This window comes from Sinocyclocheilus grahami, unplaced genomic scaffold, assembly GCF_001515645.1.
Source record: "Sinocyclocheilus grahami isolate Dianchi unplaced genomic scaffold, SAMN03320097.WGS_v1.1 scaffold11.1, whole genome shotgun sequence".
Classification (NCBI taxonomy): Eukaryota; Metazoa; Chordata; class Actinopteri; order Cypriniformes; family Cyprinidae; genus Sinocyclocheilus; species Sinocyclocheilus grahami.
Window position 1 is genome coordinate 1,252,505 of NW_015505190.1, and position 22,679 is coordinate 1,275,183.

At 37.8% G+C, this 22,679-nt stretch overlaps 1 protein-coding gene across 2 annotated transcripts in view; it reads right to left on the bottom strand.

The window, feature by feature from the left end:
* The window catches only part of bcam (basal cell adhesion molecule (Lutheran blood group)), a 45,381-nt gene that overhangs the window by 8,849 nt on the left and 13,853 nt on the right, over window positions 1-22,679 (bottom strand). For both annotated transcript variants that reach the window (XM_016285521.1, XM_016285513.1), the window contains exons 2-5: window positions 3,905-4,032; window positions 3,562-3,775; window positions 2,828-2,904; window positions 2,584-2,680 (exon numbers count right to left, since the gene is read on the bottom strand). In XM_016285521.1, coding sequence (XP_016141007.1) covers window positions 2,584-2,680; window positions 2,828-2,904; window positions 3,562-3,775; window positions 3,905-4,032 — 516 coding nt within the window. The remainder of the gene's footprint in view (window positions 1-2,583; window positions 2,681-2,827; window positions 2,905-3,561; window positions 3,776-3,904; window positions 4,033-22,679) is intronic.

Here is a 22,679-nt window from a genome sequence, read left to right on the forward strand (position 1 = left end):
ATATATATATATATATATATATATATATATATATATATATATATATATATATATATATATAGTTATACAGTTATATAATGAACATGGGTTTAAAGTGCACACTCTGAGCTTTCATTTTGGTATTCTCATCACAATTAGAGGAAAGGTTAAGGAATTACAGCTCTTTAATATGTCAAATCAAGTCAAGATTATTTTTATAGTGCTTTTTACAGTGCAGATTGTGTCCAAGCAGCTTTACAGTATTAAACGGAAATAGTGTGTCGAAATAGTGTTCCATTATCCTCTGGCCAGACGAAACCAGCAGTTTAATTCTAGACTGCAACAAAATCAGATTGTGCAGAGGACTCATCTGGTTCCCATGGTCTTGTCCCGATGGCCGTAGGGACCATAAGTATTTGGACAGTTGACTCAAAAGCCATTTCATGGACAGATGTGGGCTATTCCTTCGTTATTTCTACATCAATTAAGCAGGTAAAAGGTCTGAAGTTGATTCTACATGTGCCATTTGCATTTGGAAGCTGTTGCTGTGAACCCACATCATGCGGTCAAAGGAGCTCTCCACGCAAGTGAAACAGACAATTGTTAGGCTTCAAAAACAAAACAAATCCATCAGAGAGATAGCAGGAACATTAGGAGTGGCCAAAACAACAGTTTGGAACATTCTGAGAAAAAAAAAAGAACACACTGGTGAGCTCAGCAACATAAAAAGGCCTGGATGTCCACGGAAGTCAACAGTGGTGGATGATCGGAGGATCCTCTCCATGGTAAAGAAAAATCCTTTCACAACATCCAGCCAAGAGAAGAACACTCTCCAGGAGGTAGGTGTGTCACTGTCAAAGTCTACAATCAAGAGAAGACTTCACGAGAACAAATACAGTGGGTTCACCACAAGGTGCAAACAAGGCCTGGTTAGACTTTGCCAAAAAAAAACATCTAAAAAAAATCACTGTCAAAGTCTACAATCAAGAGAAGACTTCACGAGAACAAATACAGTGGGTTCACCACAAGGTGCAAACAAGGCCTGATTAGACTTTGCCAAAAAAAAACATCTAAAAAAAACAAACTACTTCTGGAAAAGCATTCTTTGGACGGCTGAAATTAAGATCAAACTGTACCAGAATGACGGGAAGAAAAAAGTATGGAGAAGGCTTGGAACAGCTCATGATCCAAAGCATACAACATCATCTGTGAAACATGGTTGAGTGGTGTGATGGCATGAGCATGCATGGCTTCCAGTGGCACTGAGTTACTGGTGTTTAGTGATGACGTGACAGAAGACAGAAGCAGCCGGTAGAATTCTGAAGTGTGTAGGGATATACTCTCTGCCCAGAGATTCAGTCAAATGCAGCAAAGTTGAATGGACAGCGCTTTATAGTACAAATGGATAATGACCCAAAACAAACAGCAAAAGCAACCCAGGAGTTTTTGAAGGTAAAAAAGATGATTAATCTGCAATGGCCAAGTCAATCTCCTGATCTCAACCCGATTGAGCATGCATTTCACTTGCTGAAGACCAAACTAAAGGCAGAAAGACCCACAAACAAACCCAGTCTTTGCTGATGTCCATGAGTTCCAAAGGATTCTCAACAAAATATTAAAAATTAACATTATATTTATTTGTCCAATTACATTTGAGCCCCTGAAAATGGGGGGACTGTGTGTAAAAATGGTTGTAATTCCTAAGCTTTTTATGTTATATTTTTGTTTTATTGCTATATAAAGGAAACGCAGCAAATACACAGTGTTGTAAATGTAAATTGGTGGCTCAACAAAAGGATAATGCATTATAAAAATATAAACAATTAAGACTTAAGAATTAAATGTATTTATTAGAGCTGTCAAAAGATTAATCGTGATTAATCGCATCCAAAATAAAAGTTTTTGTTTGCATAATATATGTGTATACTGTGTATATTTATTATGTATATATAAATACAAACACATGCATGTATATATTTAAGAAAATATGTTGTTTATATATTAAATATATTTATGTGTAATATAAAATACAAGAATATAAATGTATATGTAAATATTTCCAAAATATATACTGTATGTGTGTGTATATTTATATATGCATAATAAATATACACAGTACACATACTTATATTATGTAAACAAAAACTTTTATTTTGGATGCGTTTAATCGTGAATAATCGTTTGACAGCACTAGTATTTATATGTTATTTAATAATAATAATAATAATAATAAATGTTTAAATTAATATAATAATTGATACCTTTGACTCACCCATTTTCTTAAAAATGGTTTAAAGGCTGAAATAAAGTTCATTTTATAAAACATTTTGTTTTTGTGAAAACCTGTATCTTGGCTGTAAATCATGGTTTTTACAGTCATTTTTATAGTGTAACATGTTACCATTGCCCTACCCTGCTCATATGGTATTAGTTTTACTTGTTCAGGTCTTAAAAAAAGTCTTAAATTTGAGTTTAAAAATCCTGCAGATACCCTGATATACATACACTAAATCCCAAAATGTTGGTCTTCTCAGACTTCAATGGGCAGAAAAGAGATTTTAAAGGAATTTAAAATTCTGAGCACTTTTCTGATTCTGCACTTACTTTCCTTTTGGTCCTTTACTTCAGGTAGAGGGGTGGCATCTTTAAACCAGATAATACGAGGCTGAGGGTAAGCATTCCTACTGATGCACTTGCCCACCTAAACAAACATACCACACACACTGGATATTGTTACACAATTTCTGATTTTCTAACTCCATTAAGTCATTGTAACCTTGCACAAAATGAATTTACATTTAAAGGCTCACAGCTATCATATACAGCTATGAACATATGCGAGACTCACCTCAGAGGAGGTGTCAGTTTCGGGAGTGACGGTAATAGCCTGATTATTTCCTGTGATCGTTGGCTTCTCTGGAGCAACTGTGATAGGAAAAGAAAAGTTCATTAATAACTTAAATCAAGTCAGAAATATGGTTTCCTAAACAATTGGCCATATAAATACAAACACACTGAGGGGAAAAGTCACTGAAAGAATCATGACAGGCTCTTTTAAATAATTTGCCTACACTACACTGAATGTATACCCAGGATGCCTAGCTATAATGCTCCTCTTCATCATTTAATCATTATTTTATGAATAACTGCTGCCACGATCAATAGAGATACAAAGAAAATTATTTTAAATAAAATCCAGTTTACCACCTGCTGTCTGTGGGCGGTAATAGCATAACATTAAATGTGCCAGGCAAAATGTGCTGAATTTTGTGAAAAAGGCACAATATTGCACATGAAGCTCTTTGGCTCTTATAACCCTATAAAATGACATCCATCAAACATGACAAGTGCAATCACTCTATTAATCAATAATGTCAAATGCAATCTGTACAGCCATAATTGACCCAGGGCAAACTCATAAACAACACCCAAGACTAATGAATAAGGGTAAAAGTGGTTGGCCATATGTCTCATTTAGTTTATGGAAATCGTAGAGGAGTGGACAAAAGTGCTCAAACGAAACATGCTCAGCTAATAAGGAGGGAATAAATATGATATGTATTCATTTTCAGTCAGACTTACAGAAAACCTTGACCTGGGTCTTATCTTCAGAGAACCCTACAGCTCCTGCGGTCACTTGGCAGATGTAGATTCTCTCATCTTCCACCATGACTGGGGAGATGGTGATGGACAGGTCGTCTTCCATGGATAACCGATCTGTCATTGTTGTGCCTGGATCAACACCAATACCTTGTGGAGACTTGAAAGCAATTTGTTTTCTTGCACCTGCAACCTCCTGAGGATGACGGAAACACATATACATCAATGTAGCACAGCATTTTACATGAAGAAATGCAAAACAAAAAAAGATATCATATGAAAAAAGTGCTATTTTCTCATAATATAAAGTAATTTGTGTACTTACAATCAACCATTGGACCACAATAGCAGAGGCTGATGCAGAGGTGGTGTAGCTGCAATGCAGTTTGGCAGTCTCTCCTTTAATCACTTCCACCTCTGGAGTCACCTTGACTGTGACTGAAGCCAGACATACTGTAAAGAAAAGGGAAAAGAGACAAAAAAAAGTACATGTGTAATAGCAATGATGGCTATTTTACTTGACAATTGGACTTGGTTTTGGCGGGAAGGATCGAGGGCTGGAAAGGTGGCAGTGAACAACACTCATAATAATTTGCCAGACGGCTTTTCACTGCAGCAGCCTCGGTGTCACACACAGTGAGAAATGATCCACACGCTGTGAGTCTGAAACAGCCATTGTGTTCCCGCTGCCTCCAAACACGAAGCCCAGCTGCACAGAACCAGGTGCAAGAGAGAAAGAAAAAAGACTGTCGATAACCCTTTGCTCTCGTGAAATTGGGTAGTAGGAGCGTATTAGGGAGTCCACAGTGGGACTGGGTGATATATTTTATAATTCAATATATTTTCAATGATTTTGAAGGCAACAAATTTGGAAACATCATGAATATTTAACAGAATTGAATGCATCTTTTATTTCTCCATCAAGTTTTTTTGTGAGTGTGTGTGACTTGCGATATATGTCATGTAAAGATATTTTAAAGTGTCTACATTTGCGAAGTTCAAAAGAAGAAAAATCTTCTGTTAAAACACTTTTGAAGCATAAATGTTTTAACTACCACTTTTGATCAATTAATGCATCCACGCTGAAGAAAAAAAATCTTACTGAGCCCAAACATTTGAAGAGTAGTGTAGATGAGCACATGTAAAGGAAAATTATTAAATATAATTTTTCTTTGTGTTCATTTAGTAGTATATATAAAATTATATGAAAAACATGCCTTGACAGACATTCACACTGAGAGGAGACTGTACACACACACATCCAGTATTTATGAAGCGCATCAGGTCGCCACACTGCATTCTGAAAACTCAAGGCAGTTTTCAGACGGATGGATCATTTTAGTACCGCCAATTTTTGGCAAGAGAGTTACAGACAGAACTGGGCCAGTCAACTTCAGAAAGACGGAGAGCTGGCACAGTCAAAGGCTGCTGATGTACCATCCGCCTGAAGTTCTGACCCAAAGTGAATACTGTCCCTCACACACACAGTTGGAGAACAGACGCCGCTGTGAAAATAGTCACTTCAACTTTTAATGTCTTTTCTATTTTTTTCTCTTCTTACTTTTAGTTTTTGTTGCATATCTTAAAAAAAGAGAAAGAAAAAATCACTATGTCTCTTGTTATACAACACTTCTTGTCCTTGTTTGTGTTCCACACAAGACTGTCAGTCTGTATATTAGTGGTGGTTATTCTTCAATGACACTTTCCACAGGTTACATCATTACGTCAGTAGGTGTTGACAAGTGAACCTGAATCATTCATTCAAAGGACTCAATGAGTCAATGAGTCAATCATTGAATGATTCAGTCAACGGATTTGATACAATTTAAATTCACCATTAGAAATATATACAATTCTTTTTTATTTAACAGAATGTTACAATGTTTGATTTAAATGATTTATCCATGCACATCATCATTATTTTTTTTTATTCACATGCCCTCTAATCCCTACTCAAAACATTAACATTTACTTCAGATTTTAGTAGCAACATGTCTCTTTTTGTTTTGTAAATGCAAGCTTTAAACTGTAAAATTTACAGGATTTTCTGTAAGCATGTTTACATTTTTATTGTATTTTTACAGAATTATTCTGGCAACCACAGCTGCCAGTTTATTCTATAAAATTTTTTTTTTTTTTTACAGTGTACTATCCTTTAAAGCAAAAGGTTTATACACTAAATAGTGATGAATACCGTTTGCACTAAGTGTACAAAAGCAAGAAATAGCACCTTGTTTATACTAAGTGCAAATATTAATGTTATTCACACAAAGTGTAAATTTAAACATTTAGCACTATGGATAAATTGTCTAAGTAATAGTGAGTGAGTCAGTGCCAACAATGTACCCTCCCCTCTCCTTTATAACCTGCTTTTATGAACGTTCTGGCTGGTGCCACACAAGCTCATACAGAGGGACTGATGTATTATACAGATGAATGGTGTGTATACAGTACCTTTCCACTGAGCGGACATACTGTACACTCACACAGACATACAAACACACACAGATCTGACAGGCGGAAAGGTGATCGCTCCCTCATGGCCAACAGCTTCAAATGTAAACTAAATTTTCTATTAACACCCTGTCATCATCAGTCCTTTCTCTGAGTGCTCAAACAACAGAAGCAGTGGTTATTGCACGTGCTCCGAATGCTAGTCAAATGGGCAAAGCATGTTTGAGTCTGGCTCGTAACATCTGCTTTGCAAAATCCTAGTCCCTCATTATTTCAAAATAGCCAATAGATAAAAAAAACAAAGTATCTCACACTCCTTAAAGCTATGCTGTGGGGAAAAAACGATGAATTAACAATGGATGAGTTTAATAGTACTGTATGTTTGGATGCTCCACACAGAGGTTATGAACTATGAGAGAGAATAGTTTGTCTTGTGAGAGCGCATTTGAAATGTGGTGTTTGTGTGCGTGTGTGGTTAGAAACGGAACCAAAGACTGTCAAAGGAGCCCTGTGGCTGATCTTACTGATAGTAGAAAAAAGTCACATAAACAGAAACATTGCTGCCCACAAACTACATTATAAACAAAAGATGAGCTAATAATCTGTCCTCCTAACACTGCTTTCAAAGCGTCTTCACTCTGCTAGTTTTTCTATATCTGCTTGGCCACTTTCAGTATGCTTCTATTTTCATAATAAATCTTGACCTTTAACGCCTTTCATTTTTATTGACAACCTTTATTACTATCAGTCCTCAAAATAACCTCCCTGTTCAGAGGAGACTGAATGGATGAACTTGTCTATCTAACTGCTTGTGACAGTAGGTCAGCACAGCTGAGCAGTTTCATTAAATCCAAAGTTTCTGTATAAAAACTGCCTCTGCTTGTAATTTACACAACCGGAGAACACAACCAACACCAGGCTGAAATCAACCATTGAGAGCAGTCGTGATTTTATGCACAGCAAAAAAAAAAAAAAAAAAAAAATCTAATTTAAATACAACTTTCTTAATCAGTACATTGACTTTTTCTGGTGAACATATGTTAAAAAAAGGATAAATTCACTTGAGAAGCAAAACTGCATAAGATATTACCTTTAACATTTCAGAAAAAAAATTCTGAGAATTTATTATGAATTAAACTTTCATTTTTTTCATACCCTACTGGTATACTTTTTTTCTTAAGCATAAATCTATCTAAATGTACTCAGATTTCTGCTTTTAAATTCTCTAATAAGCTCTGGTTTAACTTTAAACTTCATTAATAATTGCTTATAAAAGCAGATGTATACTTTTACCCATAGAATTTTAATTACCGTAAGTAACTTTAACTGCTTTAAGTTTTTTTTTTTTAATACCTCGAGTATGGCTTCTGGATACTAACTCAAGCAGACAGATGCTTATATATAAATGAAATACAGAAATACATTCAGACAGAAACCGTGCATGTATATTCATGAGAAAACAACCACCCACACACATGTACACAAACAAGAAAAGTATTAACCTTGCTGATTTTTTTGTGGAGGGCTGTAATTTTCGGTGATGATGTGCTGAACATTATTGCTATGGCAACAGGGAAGCAGGACTGCCGGTGGAATACAAGTAAGTGAGGGAAGTGGGAATATCAGTAGTTACAGCTGGATGACATTCACTACTGCAGATGCTGACAGCAGATGTCAAGACTTACATTTCAGTCCCTTTGGGTTATTGTATGTATTCATAAGACTTAAGATTTAGACTACCTTTCTGCAATGTTGTTACTTTTGTTAACTAAAACAAACTAATAAAAGTTGTTTTCGTTGTTAAAATGAAGCAGAGATTAAATAAATCTAAATATTAGAAGAAAACTTAAACCTAAATCAAAATGCGAAATGTTGCTTTGACAACTAACTGAAATAAGTTTATATTTCAGTAAAAATAAATTACAAAAATTATTAAAATGTAAATAAAATAAAGTTAAATAAATATATTCAAACGTTAATAAAGGCACATAACAAATGGCACATAACAAATTACTAAAACTTAAACTAAAAATAAAAAAATACTCAAAATATAAAGATATCTACTTTATTAGTATTAATAAACACCTAATAGAGCAATACATGAATAAGTCTAAAATAAATAAATAAAAGGTGTTTTTTTTCATATTTGAGCTTGACATTTTCATCATATGGAAAAGTGGCCTGTAGTTTCTTCAGCATTTTAAGAATATCTTGTGGATTTAGAACAACCATGGTGAAGTGTTCTTTTTTTTCCACCATAAAAGTGTAAAATAAAAACAAAACCGGTTTATATAATCATATTCAGCATGCAGACTCCCAGGATTTCATCAGGACAGGAAGTGGGTGGCAAATTTAGAACTACCTTCCTGACATCTTCAAATAAGCTGCCAAATACAAAAGGAGCAAACAGTAGATAAAGAAGGCCTGCTGTGAGCATGTGTGTGTGTGTGTTTAATGGATGTGGAGGGTGGAGAGGGGCATGATGGGTCCATGTACGGCCTGACATCAGTCATCACTGCCGTGATGAGACGAGAACAGGTGCAAGAGCACCAACAGCAGCTGCTGGCTCTCTCACACCCTCAGTCACAAGGCAAAGACCAGGGCGAGCAGAAAAAGACAGACAGACATACACATAAAGAATAAGAAGTGAAACTGGGGTTGAGTAATAATATGACATAAATGTAGCAGGAAATGGCTAAAAGCAAAAAGACTCAACGGAAAATTGGAAAAGTCAACTTTTGTTTAGTCTACCAATTGGTTGATCGTAGCTTAGTAATACTAAAACAATAAAGTTTTTCCATTTCCCCCATAGTCATCTATTAGACCCACAAACTAAAACAAAGTGAAACCATGTGAACTTCAGTTACCCTAGTCAGGCCTTCAGAGCATTGTTAGCGTCTCCATACACTTCTTGAAGTGTGTGAACCAGTGACAAACAACAAATGCAGACATTATACAACAAAGAAATAGGAGCTTTCTGATTTTCAAGCTTCCATTCTAAGATCAATATATTTTACTCAGTTTAACTGAATTCCTGTTTGAGTCAAGTGCATGACTTCCATCAAGTAGAAAGTGGTCGCATCAGAAAGTGGTCGCAATCTGTTTCTGGTTACACCACACTTTCACTGGCATAAAACTGAGGTTTGAATATTTAACTTAAGCATTTAGGTTTAACTGACTGAGGTTTAAAGACACTCTGTGTGTGGTCAGAGTCTTCTGCTAAAACAGGACATCAAAAGATCGTGGGAATTTATCTTTTGGCTCCCGCCGAGTGCTACATTCCTCCGCCTCATGCATCTCTCCCTGCCATTCTGTTTTCATTTTGGGACCTCAGACCTGTGACAAATGACACTAGAGTATATATTTACAGTCATGCTGTTATGATTTAGGAATGTTATTGGTTGTTAAACATTCAGCGATTCTTCACATCATGCACTTGCCTTACACACATCTCTGCACTTCACTCTGGTAAACAAATCTCCTCCCATTCCTCTTTCTCGCCTTTCTTGGTTAAAATTGCTGTGAATTGCTGTTTTGCAACACATTTACTTCTGTTAACCGATATATTTCTGAATCAAGGGTGCATTCAGTAGTTTGGTGCTAATTTAAAAATAAGTTTAGTTTTTGTGAAATCATCTGGATGGTGTACACTCATGAGACTGTACTCATAACCGTTTCCTTTAAAAGTGTTTTAAGAGGATCACTCCCCTCAATGTATTTTGTCATTTTAAAACAGCATGACACGCAGTGCTTCGCTAAACAACAGAGTGGATGCTTACTGGCTGCCGTCTCTGTATAGATATGCTGATAAAACTGATGGAAGAGCAAAAATTAGACAACATAACACATTATTGTGCTTTACCAGAAGAGACGATGGGAGAATTAGGACCAGAACTGCCAAAGAAGCAGAAAAGTCCTGAAGCCAGAAGACAAAAGACACACAAAGACAAAAACCGAGCATATCATCAGTATGGCATACATAAGGTGGAGAGATTTGATGACTGAGAAAATTCCGAGTTATGCCCAAGTTGCCCAACCATGGTATCTTTACATAAAGTACACACAGAACACTGATGCTAATGCTAGATAAAGAACTACTCATTTTACCTTTAAACAGAATACTTAGTGAGGAAATAAACATGTCTTCCATGACTTCCATCTTGTCCCATATCCATCGGGAACTTACTGGATTGTGAAAAGTGTGCATTTCACCCTAAAATGGAGCCAGGTCAAATGGGAGTTTGCTAAAACAATGTCTGAGTAATTATTTTGCTATTTGTTAACCTTATTTAATAGCCCACATGATCAAAGTTACATCAGCAGAAAAGGAAAGGAAAGTTATAATGTGTCAATTAAAAAATAACAAAGATTATCTAAAAGCATAAATATACCACATGACTTTTGCCCCAATTTGTAGTTTGAAGATGTCATCACTCATTCCAAAAGTTATAGCCAGTCTGTTCATTTTTGGCAATTGAAGTTTGACAAATTTGCCCCCAAAAAAACAAACATCTGTATTGTATGATGGGCACAGACTCCAAATTTTTTGTTTCAGACTATGATTCCATCCAGTGTTGATTAAAAGAGAAACTTCTGGAATACCTGATAAATTGTGCATAAAAATAGCAAGAATGTAATCTAATAAGGTAAAAACACGATTTAATATTAATTTGAGTCAATATTTTGCATGCCCTTTCACGCTCTCAGATGATATGTTCAATGATAAACTCTAGTTTTCCTATAAATAGGTAAAGAGTCTCCGTCTCTTGATCTCTGAGGATAAACAGTGTGAAGTAGGCTACAAGGTCAGTTCACGCTCAGTTTTTTGTTCTCCTGGCATTCCACCCGACTCCTGCAGTCGTCCTGACAACAGCGTCACGAGTCAAACAAATTCAATCTGAGGGCCGGCGCCAACAACTACACGACATGAAAGAGAAAAGACTAAGTTTACACAAATAGCACCGTGCAGTGTGCGGATCGCATTATGATGATCTGTACAATGAATAAATAAAAGATGAGAGTTTATTAAGCACGCACTTCATCATCCTACATAAAATTTATGTACAGGATATATTAAAAGCTATCTGATACTGTTCTGCATCTATAATTTATAGTCTGGTTAGTTAGGCTGGCGCATTTTGTCTAAGAAGGTTATGCTGCAAATCTTGAATTAATAATTTAGACAAAATATGTCCTCTGCAGCCAACACAGCTGATGTTTTATTCTTTTTTTACTTAGTTTTTAAGTAGGTTCAAATGCCTAAGAGAGGAAAATATCCCGCTCTATCTTAGAAATGTGAGCTTGCACTACAAAACTAAATATAGAGGCGTATCTGTTTGCCGAAATGACACAAATTCTATCAATATATGATGCATGTCATATAAATCCGATTGTAGTTTGTTATGTGGTCAACAAGAAAGGATGGAGCGCAATCTTAAGGTCCGTCTCAAAAGTTTCAAATTACTAGTTTCGGGAAACTCGATTTGAAAACGCCTCTAAGGGACTGGAATGAAACTCACATGACATTGACAAAAATGAAGAGATGGGATTCTTATTAGGGCATGTCAGCAAAGAGGCAGGGATGAAAAAAGAGTTAATATTTAATGCTGAGGGACAACTCTCGCTCTCCTGATCACCTCACCGGCCCCCAGGCGGTGCAATTACAGCCCCATATTCCTAACTCCAGTTTCCAGAGCGAAGCCGAACGTGAGAATTAAATTTGGGGAGCGAAATGGGGTACACGTTGGGGGTTGGGCGGTTACATTTAAGTGCAAAAACCCAAAGAAAAATGGATGCAAATGGGGGAATATAAAAAGAAACAGTGATGTCTAAATGCTCCAACTGAGTGCTTGTCTGCACTCCCCCCATTTATTTTAGCAAAACTTGAGCGTCTAAAGCAGGAGCCAGATATATGCATTGTTTGGCAGTGCAATCAGTCGGGCTAGATGGCAGTTAATGGTGGAACAGCCAGTAATGGACATCTAAAATGAAGTGAATTAAATAGGTGAGCTCTGAGAGAGAAAGAGATGGAATAAAAACTGAAAATGGAAGCAGGCTGCAATAAAACAAATAAGTTGATTGACAGCAGCGGAGTGGGAGTGGATGAAGGGGTTGTATTAGCACTGACAGTTACTGTACGAAAGCCGCCACACTGCTGGTGTGTTTTAATGCTACAGCTGCCACATCCACAATGCAGGCTCTTCTGTACCACCCAAACTCATTATTGAGATAGAAGGATAAGGAAAAAAGGGAGAGAGAGAGCTGAGTCAGAAGATAAATAGTAGGGCCATGTGAGAGAGACATTACGGCTCGAGTTAATCTCGCTAAAAGGGTTAGGACAGCCAGCGCTGCCCCCTCACTCTCTTTCTCTCCCTCTATCCATCCAGAGCCACTTCTCCCCTCCATCTCTCTCTCTCTCTCTCTCTCTCTCTCTCTCTCTCGCTCTCTGTCCCAGCAATAGTAAGTTGCATTTATAAATTTAGGGTGCAGATAACCAGAAGGAAAAGAGGTTATCCTGGCTCAAATGAGACCAAATCAACAGAGCTTTGTTCTAGCAGGAAATACATTTCTGAGGAATGAAAATAAAGATGAAATCATAACGTCCTTTGAGGTTCCAGACATCTTTGTCAATTTTCTATTATTGAAGTATCAACTTTGTCTTTGTCTCTTGTTGTTTCTCCTGAAATCTTCCCTTCAGAAGAAATAATTAATTAAAAAATAAAGATTTTTCTTTATTATCAACAATCATTAACAACACTTGACCTTCTTTCAATCTCCATGCTTTAGTGAAACATTTGAGATATTAAAAGATGTCATTTTCTACTAGTTCCTTTCTCAGTTTTCTTACAGGTCGTTATGAGCTTATCAAGTTCAAACAAAGGTCTTTCAAGCAGGCCACACACAAAAACATGTCCCCTCCTCCTCCAGCCCTCTGCTGCCCATGTCAGCTTTAATTCTAGTCTCCTGACTTCAGCTAACACTTCTCCTTTTGTCTGCTCTTTCCCTCTTTCTTTCACCCTTCTTCCCTCCGTAAGCTCCACATTTATTAAGCTTTATTAACTGGACAATGGTGCGGGTGACTTTTGGAGGGGCTATTGGGGGGACTGGTCACCCCACCAGTCCCCCCAATAGCCCCTCCAAAAGTCACCCGCACCATTGTCCAGTTAATAAAGCTTAATAAATGTGGAGCTTACGGAGGGAAGAAGGGTGAAAGAAAGAGGGCACACAAACCCCATTTGTTTGCTGGCACACATTTGTTTGCTGGCACACAAATGTGGCACAAACCCCATTTGTTTGCTGGCACACAAACCCCATATATATACACACCAGTCCAAGTAAATTTTACTAGCTTTACTGTAAATTGAGGAAGATCCTACAAACAAACAGAACTGCAACACTTCAGCCCACGTAACTCATTTCACTCTTCTTCTTTTATAACAGAGAATAACTGAAAATCTAAATTAGAGCGGGAAATGCTTTTCAGTAAAATTAAAGATATGGAGATGATTATGCAGTATACCACATTTTGTTTTAGTAGCATTTTACACAATACACATAACCTTGTCGATTTTAACACTGGGTTCAGAAATGTTTCACATTTGTCATTTTGAAAGGGGGTTGGCAGCATTTCTAACCCTGGGGTATGAAAATCTGCTGAATTGCTCTGCCAAAACTATACAGTGTGAAACAATGCGGCGCGAGAGTGTTAGACAGCCAATCATAAATGATACAATGCCTCATTAAATATTCATGAGGTCTGTACAGTCACAGAAACTTTTGTGCGCTGTGTTTAGTTTCAGTGTCTGAGGAAACCTGTACAAAATGTCAAATATAGTACAGATTTTCTGAATTGCTAAAACACTAAACCCCAATCTCTGAAACAAATTCTCACTAGTTTAAACCAATTTGTCGAATAAAGCCCTCGTTCTGCTAAACCTTAAACACGTTCAGGCAGTTAGGCTCATGCACTCTTTTTGCAAAACTCTAAACACATTCTCATTCACTTAAACACTTATCACACTGTGATGCATTTGTGCTGCAAAATGCTAAACACAAACAGCAAAAGTTAAACACAGCTAAAGCACATGTTGTCATCATTTACACACGATTCAAAATTGTTCACACTTTTTTCTATCCTATACAATATATTCCCCTTACTCAGTTGCAATTACTAAACTTTTTTACAGAATTACAAAATTGTTTACTCAATACAATATACTTTTTTCTGTAATGTTCTGGATGCTGTGTTGTCCATTTTTTCTCTGTAGTGTCTAATGAACGCTCTGTAATATTTAATTTATTGACTCATGTGTGTTTGATCTGAGAGCACCGGTTGATTTTGAGTGCAAGTAAAATGGTTTTGCAGTGATTGTTTGATTTTGATGGAAGAGTCAGAGGTTTTGTTAATTCAGTTTGAGTATTTGGATTTGTGTTTAAGGTTTTGAGAAAATGAGTAATGGTTCACTCATATATATATATATATATATATTTTTTTTTTTGGATTGATTAACCCAGCCCAAAAAAAAGATCTTAATTTAATAAAAGTGCAGATCATTTTAATTAATAATTTTGTCCTCGATCCTACACACTTTCTCTCTCTCTTTTTCTCTCCCTCATCTTTCACCCAGTCTGGCAGGAGCCCCTTCCTATTTAGTCAGGAATCCCTTTTCCTCTAATGAGCTTCGGTTTGGCAGCAGAGAGGAGCAGAGGGAGGGAGAGAGGGAGAGTGACTCCAATCCCTGAGGCTGCTGATGTTTGACTGTACATCCCCGGGCCTGCTTCCCTATCAACCAGCATATAGTTAAGCTGGTGTAGTTTTCCTTTCCCGTTTCCAGGTTGGTGAGAATGGGAAGAGAAGGAAATGAGGGAAGCATATAAAAAATTAGCATCTGTTGTAGCCCAAACGATAAACGTCGAATGACTATGCATAATTACATCTGCAATGCGTATATTAACAGCTTCAACCATGAGCGAAAATGTAATCAAATGATATGCTGTTAATCCGATAGGATTAAGGGAGAGTGTTATCGTAACATTGCACGTCTCCATGGTGAAGTAGAATAAGAGTCGCCTTGTCAAACCGGTCCCGTGAAAACAGGGAAAGAAAACACCAGGGCGATCTCATGAGGTCCACTTACTGGAGGCCCGCTGCTGTAGTGACCACAGTCTGTGTGTGTGTGTGTGTGTGTGTGTGAAGAACAGATAACAAGACGCACTGAGCTGTGTAAATCTCAGCTCTGATGGAGTAAAGCAGAATCGGAGGCAGAGTTTAAAGAGTAGGAGTGGAAGAAAGGAGGATGGAGGGCTGATAAGGGGGATAGAGGGTGAAGGACAGAGCGAGAGGAGTAGAAGAGCAGGTCTGGGTTTGCTTGTGTCCTGCTGTTTCCAGCACAAAGCTATTACAGTCAGTCCTGCACCTGCCTTGCTCTCCCCCTTCCCCTTCTCTTCAATCTCTCTCTCTTCACTTTTTCTCTGCCTCACGTCTCTCCCTCCAGATTTTCTTTTCTTCCTGCTGCTTCTGCCTCTCCTTCTTATTTTATTTTTTTTCTCTCAGCCTGTCTCTGCTATAAAGTGAGTTTGTTTACAATGTTGACAGTGCTAACAGCAGACTGAGGGCTAAAGGTCAGAATCACACACATTACACACACACACACACACTTTCTACACACCCTTTCATCTTTCCTCTCCACTGTTTCGCTCACTCTTCTGTTGCGGATCTGAAGAATTTTTCTAGTCCCTCGGCAAAAAAAGTACTGTGGTGGTACAGTGGTACAATGATACTATCAGATGGTGAGACTAAGGGACTTCAGTAGGAATGCACAATATATTGGTGACCACATTAGAATCATAATATTTTTTTAATCACCAATGTTTGACTGTACATCCCCGGGCCTGCTTCCCTATCAACCAGCATATAGTTAAGCTGGTGTAGTTTTCCTTTCCCATTTCCAGGTTGGTGAGAATGGGAAGAGAAGGAAATGAGGGAAGCATATAAAAAATTAGCATCTGTTGTAGCCCAAACGATAAACGTCGAATGACTATGCATAATTACATCTGCAATGCGTATATTAACAGCTTCAACCATGAGCGAAAATGTAATCAAATGATATGCTGTTAATCCGATAGGATTAAGGGAGAGTGTTATCGTAACATTGCACGTCTCCATGGTGAAGTAGAATAAGAGTCGCCTTGTCAAACCGGTCCCGTGAAAACAGGGAAAGAAAACACCAGGGCGATCTCATGAGGTCCACTTACTGGAGGCCCGCTGCTGTAGTGACCACAGTCTGTGTGTGTGTGTGTGTGTGTGTGTGAAGAACAGATAACAAGACGCACTGAGCTGTGTAAATCTCAGCTCTGATGGAGTAAAGCAGAATCGGAGGCAGAGTTTAAAGAGTAGGAGTGGAAGAAAGGAGGATGGAGGGCTGATAAGGGGGATAGAGGGTGAAGGACAGAGCGAGAGGAGTAGAAGAGCAGGTCTGGGTTTGCTTGTGTCCTGCTGTTTCCAGCACAAAGCTATTACAGTCAGTCCTGCACCTGCCTTGCTCTCCCCCTTCCCCTTCTCTTCAATCTCTCTCTCTTCACTTTTTCTCTGCCTCACGTCTCTCCCTCCAGATTTTCTTTTCTTCCTGCTGCTTCTGCCTCTCCTTCTTATTTTATTTTTTTTCTCTCAGCCTGTCTCTGCTATAAAGTGAGTTTGTTTACAATGTTGACAGTGCTAACAGCAGACTGAGGGCTAAAGGTCAGAATCACACACATTACACACACACACACACTTTCTACACACCCTTTCATCTTTCCTCTCCACTGTTTCGCTCACTCTTCTGTTGCGGATCTGAAGAATTTTTCTAGTCCCTCGGCAAAAAAAGTACTGTGGTGGTACAGTGGTACAATGATACTATCAGATGGTGAGACTAAGGGACTTCAGTAGGAACACACAATATATTGGTGACCACATTAGAATCGTAATATTTTTTTAATCGCCACTTTTCTGATATGGACAATATTTGAAGGTGAAGATGTATGATTTTTGTAATATATATTACAAATAGTATCAAAACATTTTTGTCTTACATTACAATGTATTGATGCCTGGTTTTAGATCTGAAAACAGGTAGCAAGAAAAAGCTATATGCAAATAATACACAATTAACCACATAATCATGCATTTAGGATAGTAAAATTAATATTTTCACCTCACTTTGAAAATTTTAATGTAAATTTAATTAAATTAAATATGAGTTACAGGCTTGGTACCGCATTGGGTCACTTAAAACTCCAACATAAAAGAACATAAAAGAAAACACTTTTTTTTTTTATAAACACTACATTAAAAAAAACAATAGGCTAGAGTAATGATTTATAATATCGGCCAATATGTTATTGTTATTGTTCAGTAACATAACATGATTGTCGTGTCAGCCGATATAAAATAATATACCTAAAGAATATAATATATAAGGTACTTAAAGAATACCACGAATTAGTATGGTACCACTAATTCAAAAAAACTAAACAAAACATGGTAATACAGTACCATTGCACTTTATTGCTAGTGTCCTTGCCATTCTCCTTTCCTTATCAGTGTATTTCAGTGTTTGGAGGGGATTTATGTATGATTATGGCTGGGTTTAGACTGGCGGGACAAAACATGACATGCCATCATCACCCGGGACAGTCTGTACAGGTTATCAGTGTCTCAAAGCAAAAACACAGTGCTAAGCCTCTAGTATGAAACCACTCTTCCATTTTATCCCTCTATTTTGCTTGATCTCCTTCACTACTATACCCTCTGTTTCACTCTCTCACTCTTTTCCCTATTAGGGCGGATTAGCTTTATAATGCTTGAATGACCGTGAGTAAGTGGAGGGTAACAAGTCACAGTCTTACAGGCGCGTCTCTAGCTCTGTAACTCAGGGCATCAAGTGTGTAAACAAGTCAGAGAGTATGACAGAAGGATCGATGCAGCTCATGGCCGGCTAATCCATCTTATCCCCGTTAGCGCAGCGCACGCTACCTTTAATGATTCCACTTCTTCTCTCCTGTGCAATTACTGCATAGATTCACATCTTTCTTCATCTTTCTACTGTACTTTCTGTCTTCCTATCTGCGCCAAGCTGTCAAGGTCTTGTGAGCCACTTTGATTGATTAAAACAAAGGGTCACCTAGCGCAGAGGACGCTAAAACACACAACCTCATACTCAGACGCAGAAGGGTACTTGCAGACCTTCGTTCATTTCGGCAGGAAATTCAATTTGTTGTAAATATGCTAAATATTAACAAGAGGGCATGTGAACGGTGTGGAGTGAAAACAGAGTTGTGCGATTTTGCCTGGAGTGTTTCTTTTGAAGATTAGATAAATAATGACTGTCTGACAGTTCATAATGTTGTAAATTAGATAACAACTTACAAAATAAATATATAAACTGACACAAAATAGGAGTATGAGTTAACATTTTAATTTGTATATGTGAAAAATAGACCAGAGTGCTGCAAGAAACACACTGCAGAACTACAACAGGTAGATTAGTGTATACTTTTAAATATACAAATATTATGGTACAGCTTATGAAGCATTTTACTGCAGAATGCTGCAACTGACTAATCAGAATGAACAATTCCAGACGGCCACGTAATAAATGTAGATGTCTATGTTGTCTCTCACTGTAAAATTGTTTCGAAACCTCTCCATCACAAGCTTACCACTTTAACAGCCTATAATGGAATTGCACATCAGCAAAAACTCACAACAGGTTAAACAGTGTTAATGGAGCAGTTTCATCACTATAATAATGCATCTCTCTCGCAAATGTACGGAAATTGCACAAACATAGATAATATGTCTGGTGCCCATGATATTTGATAAAACAAAAAATGGAAAATTTAAAGAGGAACAGATGCAAAGCGAGAGTTAAAGAGGAAATGGAAAACCTGGAGCGGTGTTAAAGTGAACTGATTACAGAACGCTTTTAGTATGCAAGGGAAATTGTCGAATTACTCTACTCATGTACTCTTATTAATGACATAACACAAAAATTACTTTGTGTTTATGTCAGTGTTGAGTGCCAGAAAGGCCTTTCGTTTTAACATCTTGCCTAATCTGTAATGCACACACATGAGATAACGAACTCACATGTGAAATACAAACACGTGATGATGTTACTGTATAGTGCGTTTTTGCATTATCTGCACTAGGACATGTGTTTGTATCATGCTTTCATTACCTGCGTCAGTTCGGTGTTCTGCATCATGTGAGCAGCAGCATTCCACAAAAAACATACATAAATGTATAGATGTCTGAATTCCATGCAAATTGATGTTAACGGATAGGACTGTAGCACTGAGTCACAGATAAACTGATTAGACAGACGAGTGCAGACACATGAGTAGCCCCCCAAAGCATATCCCGTGTATCTGTGTGGAACATTCAAAGCTAATCTGTCTAATTATGAGACACCTGGCATCTATCAGTCTGTTAACACGCACACACTCAACCAACACGTTCACTTGCCCTTTCCATCCCTGTCACGAACAGAGTTCAGCTATATCTATACATACATAAGAAATCAGAAAAAATAAATGCTTCCTGTTTTTAATCCGGTGGGAAAAGCCCTAAAATTTGAAGGGCGGAGAGGACAACAATGGAATGTCAACAAGGTTACAAGCAGGGGGTAATTGTCTAGGATGGTCACTAAGGGGACAGAGATAGATGGGGGAGGGTGTGTCCCCTTAGAGACGGGACGGAGGACTGAGGGTCTAGGGTGGGGTCAGTTCACAGGCATGTCTGTCCTCATTGATTGCTTTAGATTCAATCTGACACTGCTGGAGGTTATAAAACAGAGTTCAGAGTTAAGTCATCACAGAAAGGACAAATAATGTGACACCCCACATGACTGATCTATACGATATTACAAAAGCCTTCACCAAAAGACCATAGAGTGCTATACAAGAATCAAGAAAAGTGGAAGAAATTGATTAAATATGTGTTACAATTTTTTTTTCAACATTTAAATATTGTTTTAATAAATATTATACTTTTAAAGAATAAAATATTTACTTTTTGTGACTATCCTATCCTGTCTCACTTGGAAATATGAACAATGTTTGATGTCGTCTCATGAAACTAGTTAAAATTAGTAACATACAAAACACAAAGAGGAGCAATGTATCATGGGACAAAGTAATAAGTGATCTATAAAATCTGTGAGTAATAAAAATCAAAGATGTAACAGTTAATGAATAGTAAAATACTGTTATGTGTAGATCCACATGGAAGCTGTGGCTGCAGAACTCCACACGAAGTCACACAGATTACCACAGCATTTGCACACCCATCATGAGCTCTGAGCATCACACTTGTGTTTATTTCTTATTTATTTTGGCAAAATATGATTTCCGCTAGTAGTCCTCTCAGCTACAGAGTTTAAATCCATTCCATGGAATTCCAAAGATTTTCCTTCCAAAATCAGCAGTTAAAACACCTACGTCTTAGTGAATAGTAAAAGCATTGTAAAAGTTTAACAACAGAGCACAGCCCAACCTTGGAGAGCAGTAGTACAGATTGGGATCTGCAATGTGAACTGCAGAATAGCCCTTATCTGCATTTCAGACATAACACGTCTCAACCTGCAGGAGCCAGGAACTAGAGAGATGAGAGAAAATGCCCACTTTTTCATTTTCTTTCCTGGCCATGTTATCCAGACACTGGTTGGTCTCCACGTTACGGATCTGCAATCAGACAGATCACACAAATAGATTAGACACACTCAAACAGCTCTCCTGCATGAATAAACATGGTCACGTCTCTGTCTGAGTGTCAAACATGGTTAATTACCCAAAGGGGGGGGGGGGGGGGGGGGGGGGGGGGGGGGGGAGTGTCAGGAATAGAGCGCTATAATTAATGAGCAGAGCCAGAAAACTCTGTAAACACAAAAATGGAGATGAAAATGGAGTGTCAGTACACACACACACAAAAAAGTGAGGGGAGGTGGAATAAAACATCCTGCTGAAGACCACACATGGAATCCATGACACCATCCCAGACTGAGATAATCACACACACACACACACACACACTCTCATAGCTGTTTAAAATCAGTCACTCAATGTCGGATGTGGAGACAGGGGTTCCTTAAGGCTATGGATGGGATATGAGGATCGGATGTACATATTATTGCATCTTTCTCTCTTTTTATGGTCATACAAAGAGGTTCCTCTGGAATAAAACATCCTGCTGAAGACCACACATGGAATCCATGACACCATCCCAGACTGAGATAATCACACACACACACTCTCATAGCTGTTTAAAATCAGTCACTCAATGTCGGATGTGGAGACAGGGGTTCCTTAAGGCTATGGATGGGATATGAGGATCGGATGTACATATTATTGCATCTTTCTCTCTTTTTATGGTCATACAAAGAGGTTCCTCAGTTTCTGGGACGTGCTTGTTGCTCACGCCACCTTCCAGTTCTGCTGTTGTTAGTAAACACAACTTCAACTCAGTTTTTGATTTCCAGATCTGACTCAGACATTCCACTACCTGCTGAAAACATAGTGAACTCCTGGATTTTACCTTCTTTTCCTTTGACTTAAAAGCACAGCGTGGAAAATTGGTTGTCATGTACAATTTTCAATTTGTACAAAATGTACAAATGTTTAACACCAAAATATACAAATATTTGATGGTAGAATGCTGCGATTGACCAATCAGTTTAGACTCATACTGAATTTTACATGGATGAAAACAAGGCTTACAGTATTTACAATGCCATGCACTATATAAAGGTCCTAGATCATGTAATTTCACAACTTTCAAAACTTTTACATGGAGTTTTGTCTTTTGAAGTTTATTTTCAGAAAGACATTTCATCAGCTGAACAAACTGTATGTTGTGAAACAACAAAACAGTCCACTGAATGCACTCAAAAATTAAATATGGCACTACCCTAAGGTCTATTCCATGTAATAAGTGTGGCATGTAATAATGAAATGTACATGTCTTGTCTGCTCATACCAATGACAATGACAGACAAGGGCAGAACAATAATCAGATGTCTGACTTTCAAGGTTAGCTAGAATACTAATTCATCCCTGCCTCAAAGACACCAACATAAAAACAGATACAATACAGCTCGTCGCACTGATAGACTGCCGATAATGCATACGCCCACAAAATAGACTTATAAACACGGGCATGAATAGGACTGGGGGTGAAGAGACAGGCCAGGAGTTCATGGTCTGCTGAGAAGCAGATAAGTATAAAGACAAAAAGTGCAGAGAGAACAAAGACATGAAGGAAGAACCAGCATTGCATGATTTTAAAAAAATATGATGTTTATCATTAGGGCAGCAGGTGACAAATTATCACTTTAATCAGAATTCCAGCTGGACAGGGAGAGAGGAAGTGAAAGAGAGCAAGAGAGAGAGACAGAGAGGGAGGATTTTCACATTTTGGTGGACTAACCCCACCCCCACAGTGGCAATCAAGAACCAAAGGTTGGGGTGGTCTTAAAATAATGCAGCATAAAAATCTGGTCGGGACTAAAAATCGTTCTTGCCAGCTAAATTGAATTGCATGTCATGAATACATTTACCACACAGCTGACTCATGAAGTTCATCTTGAAAGTTATTGAATTGAAACTTT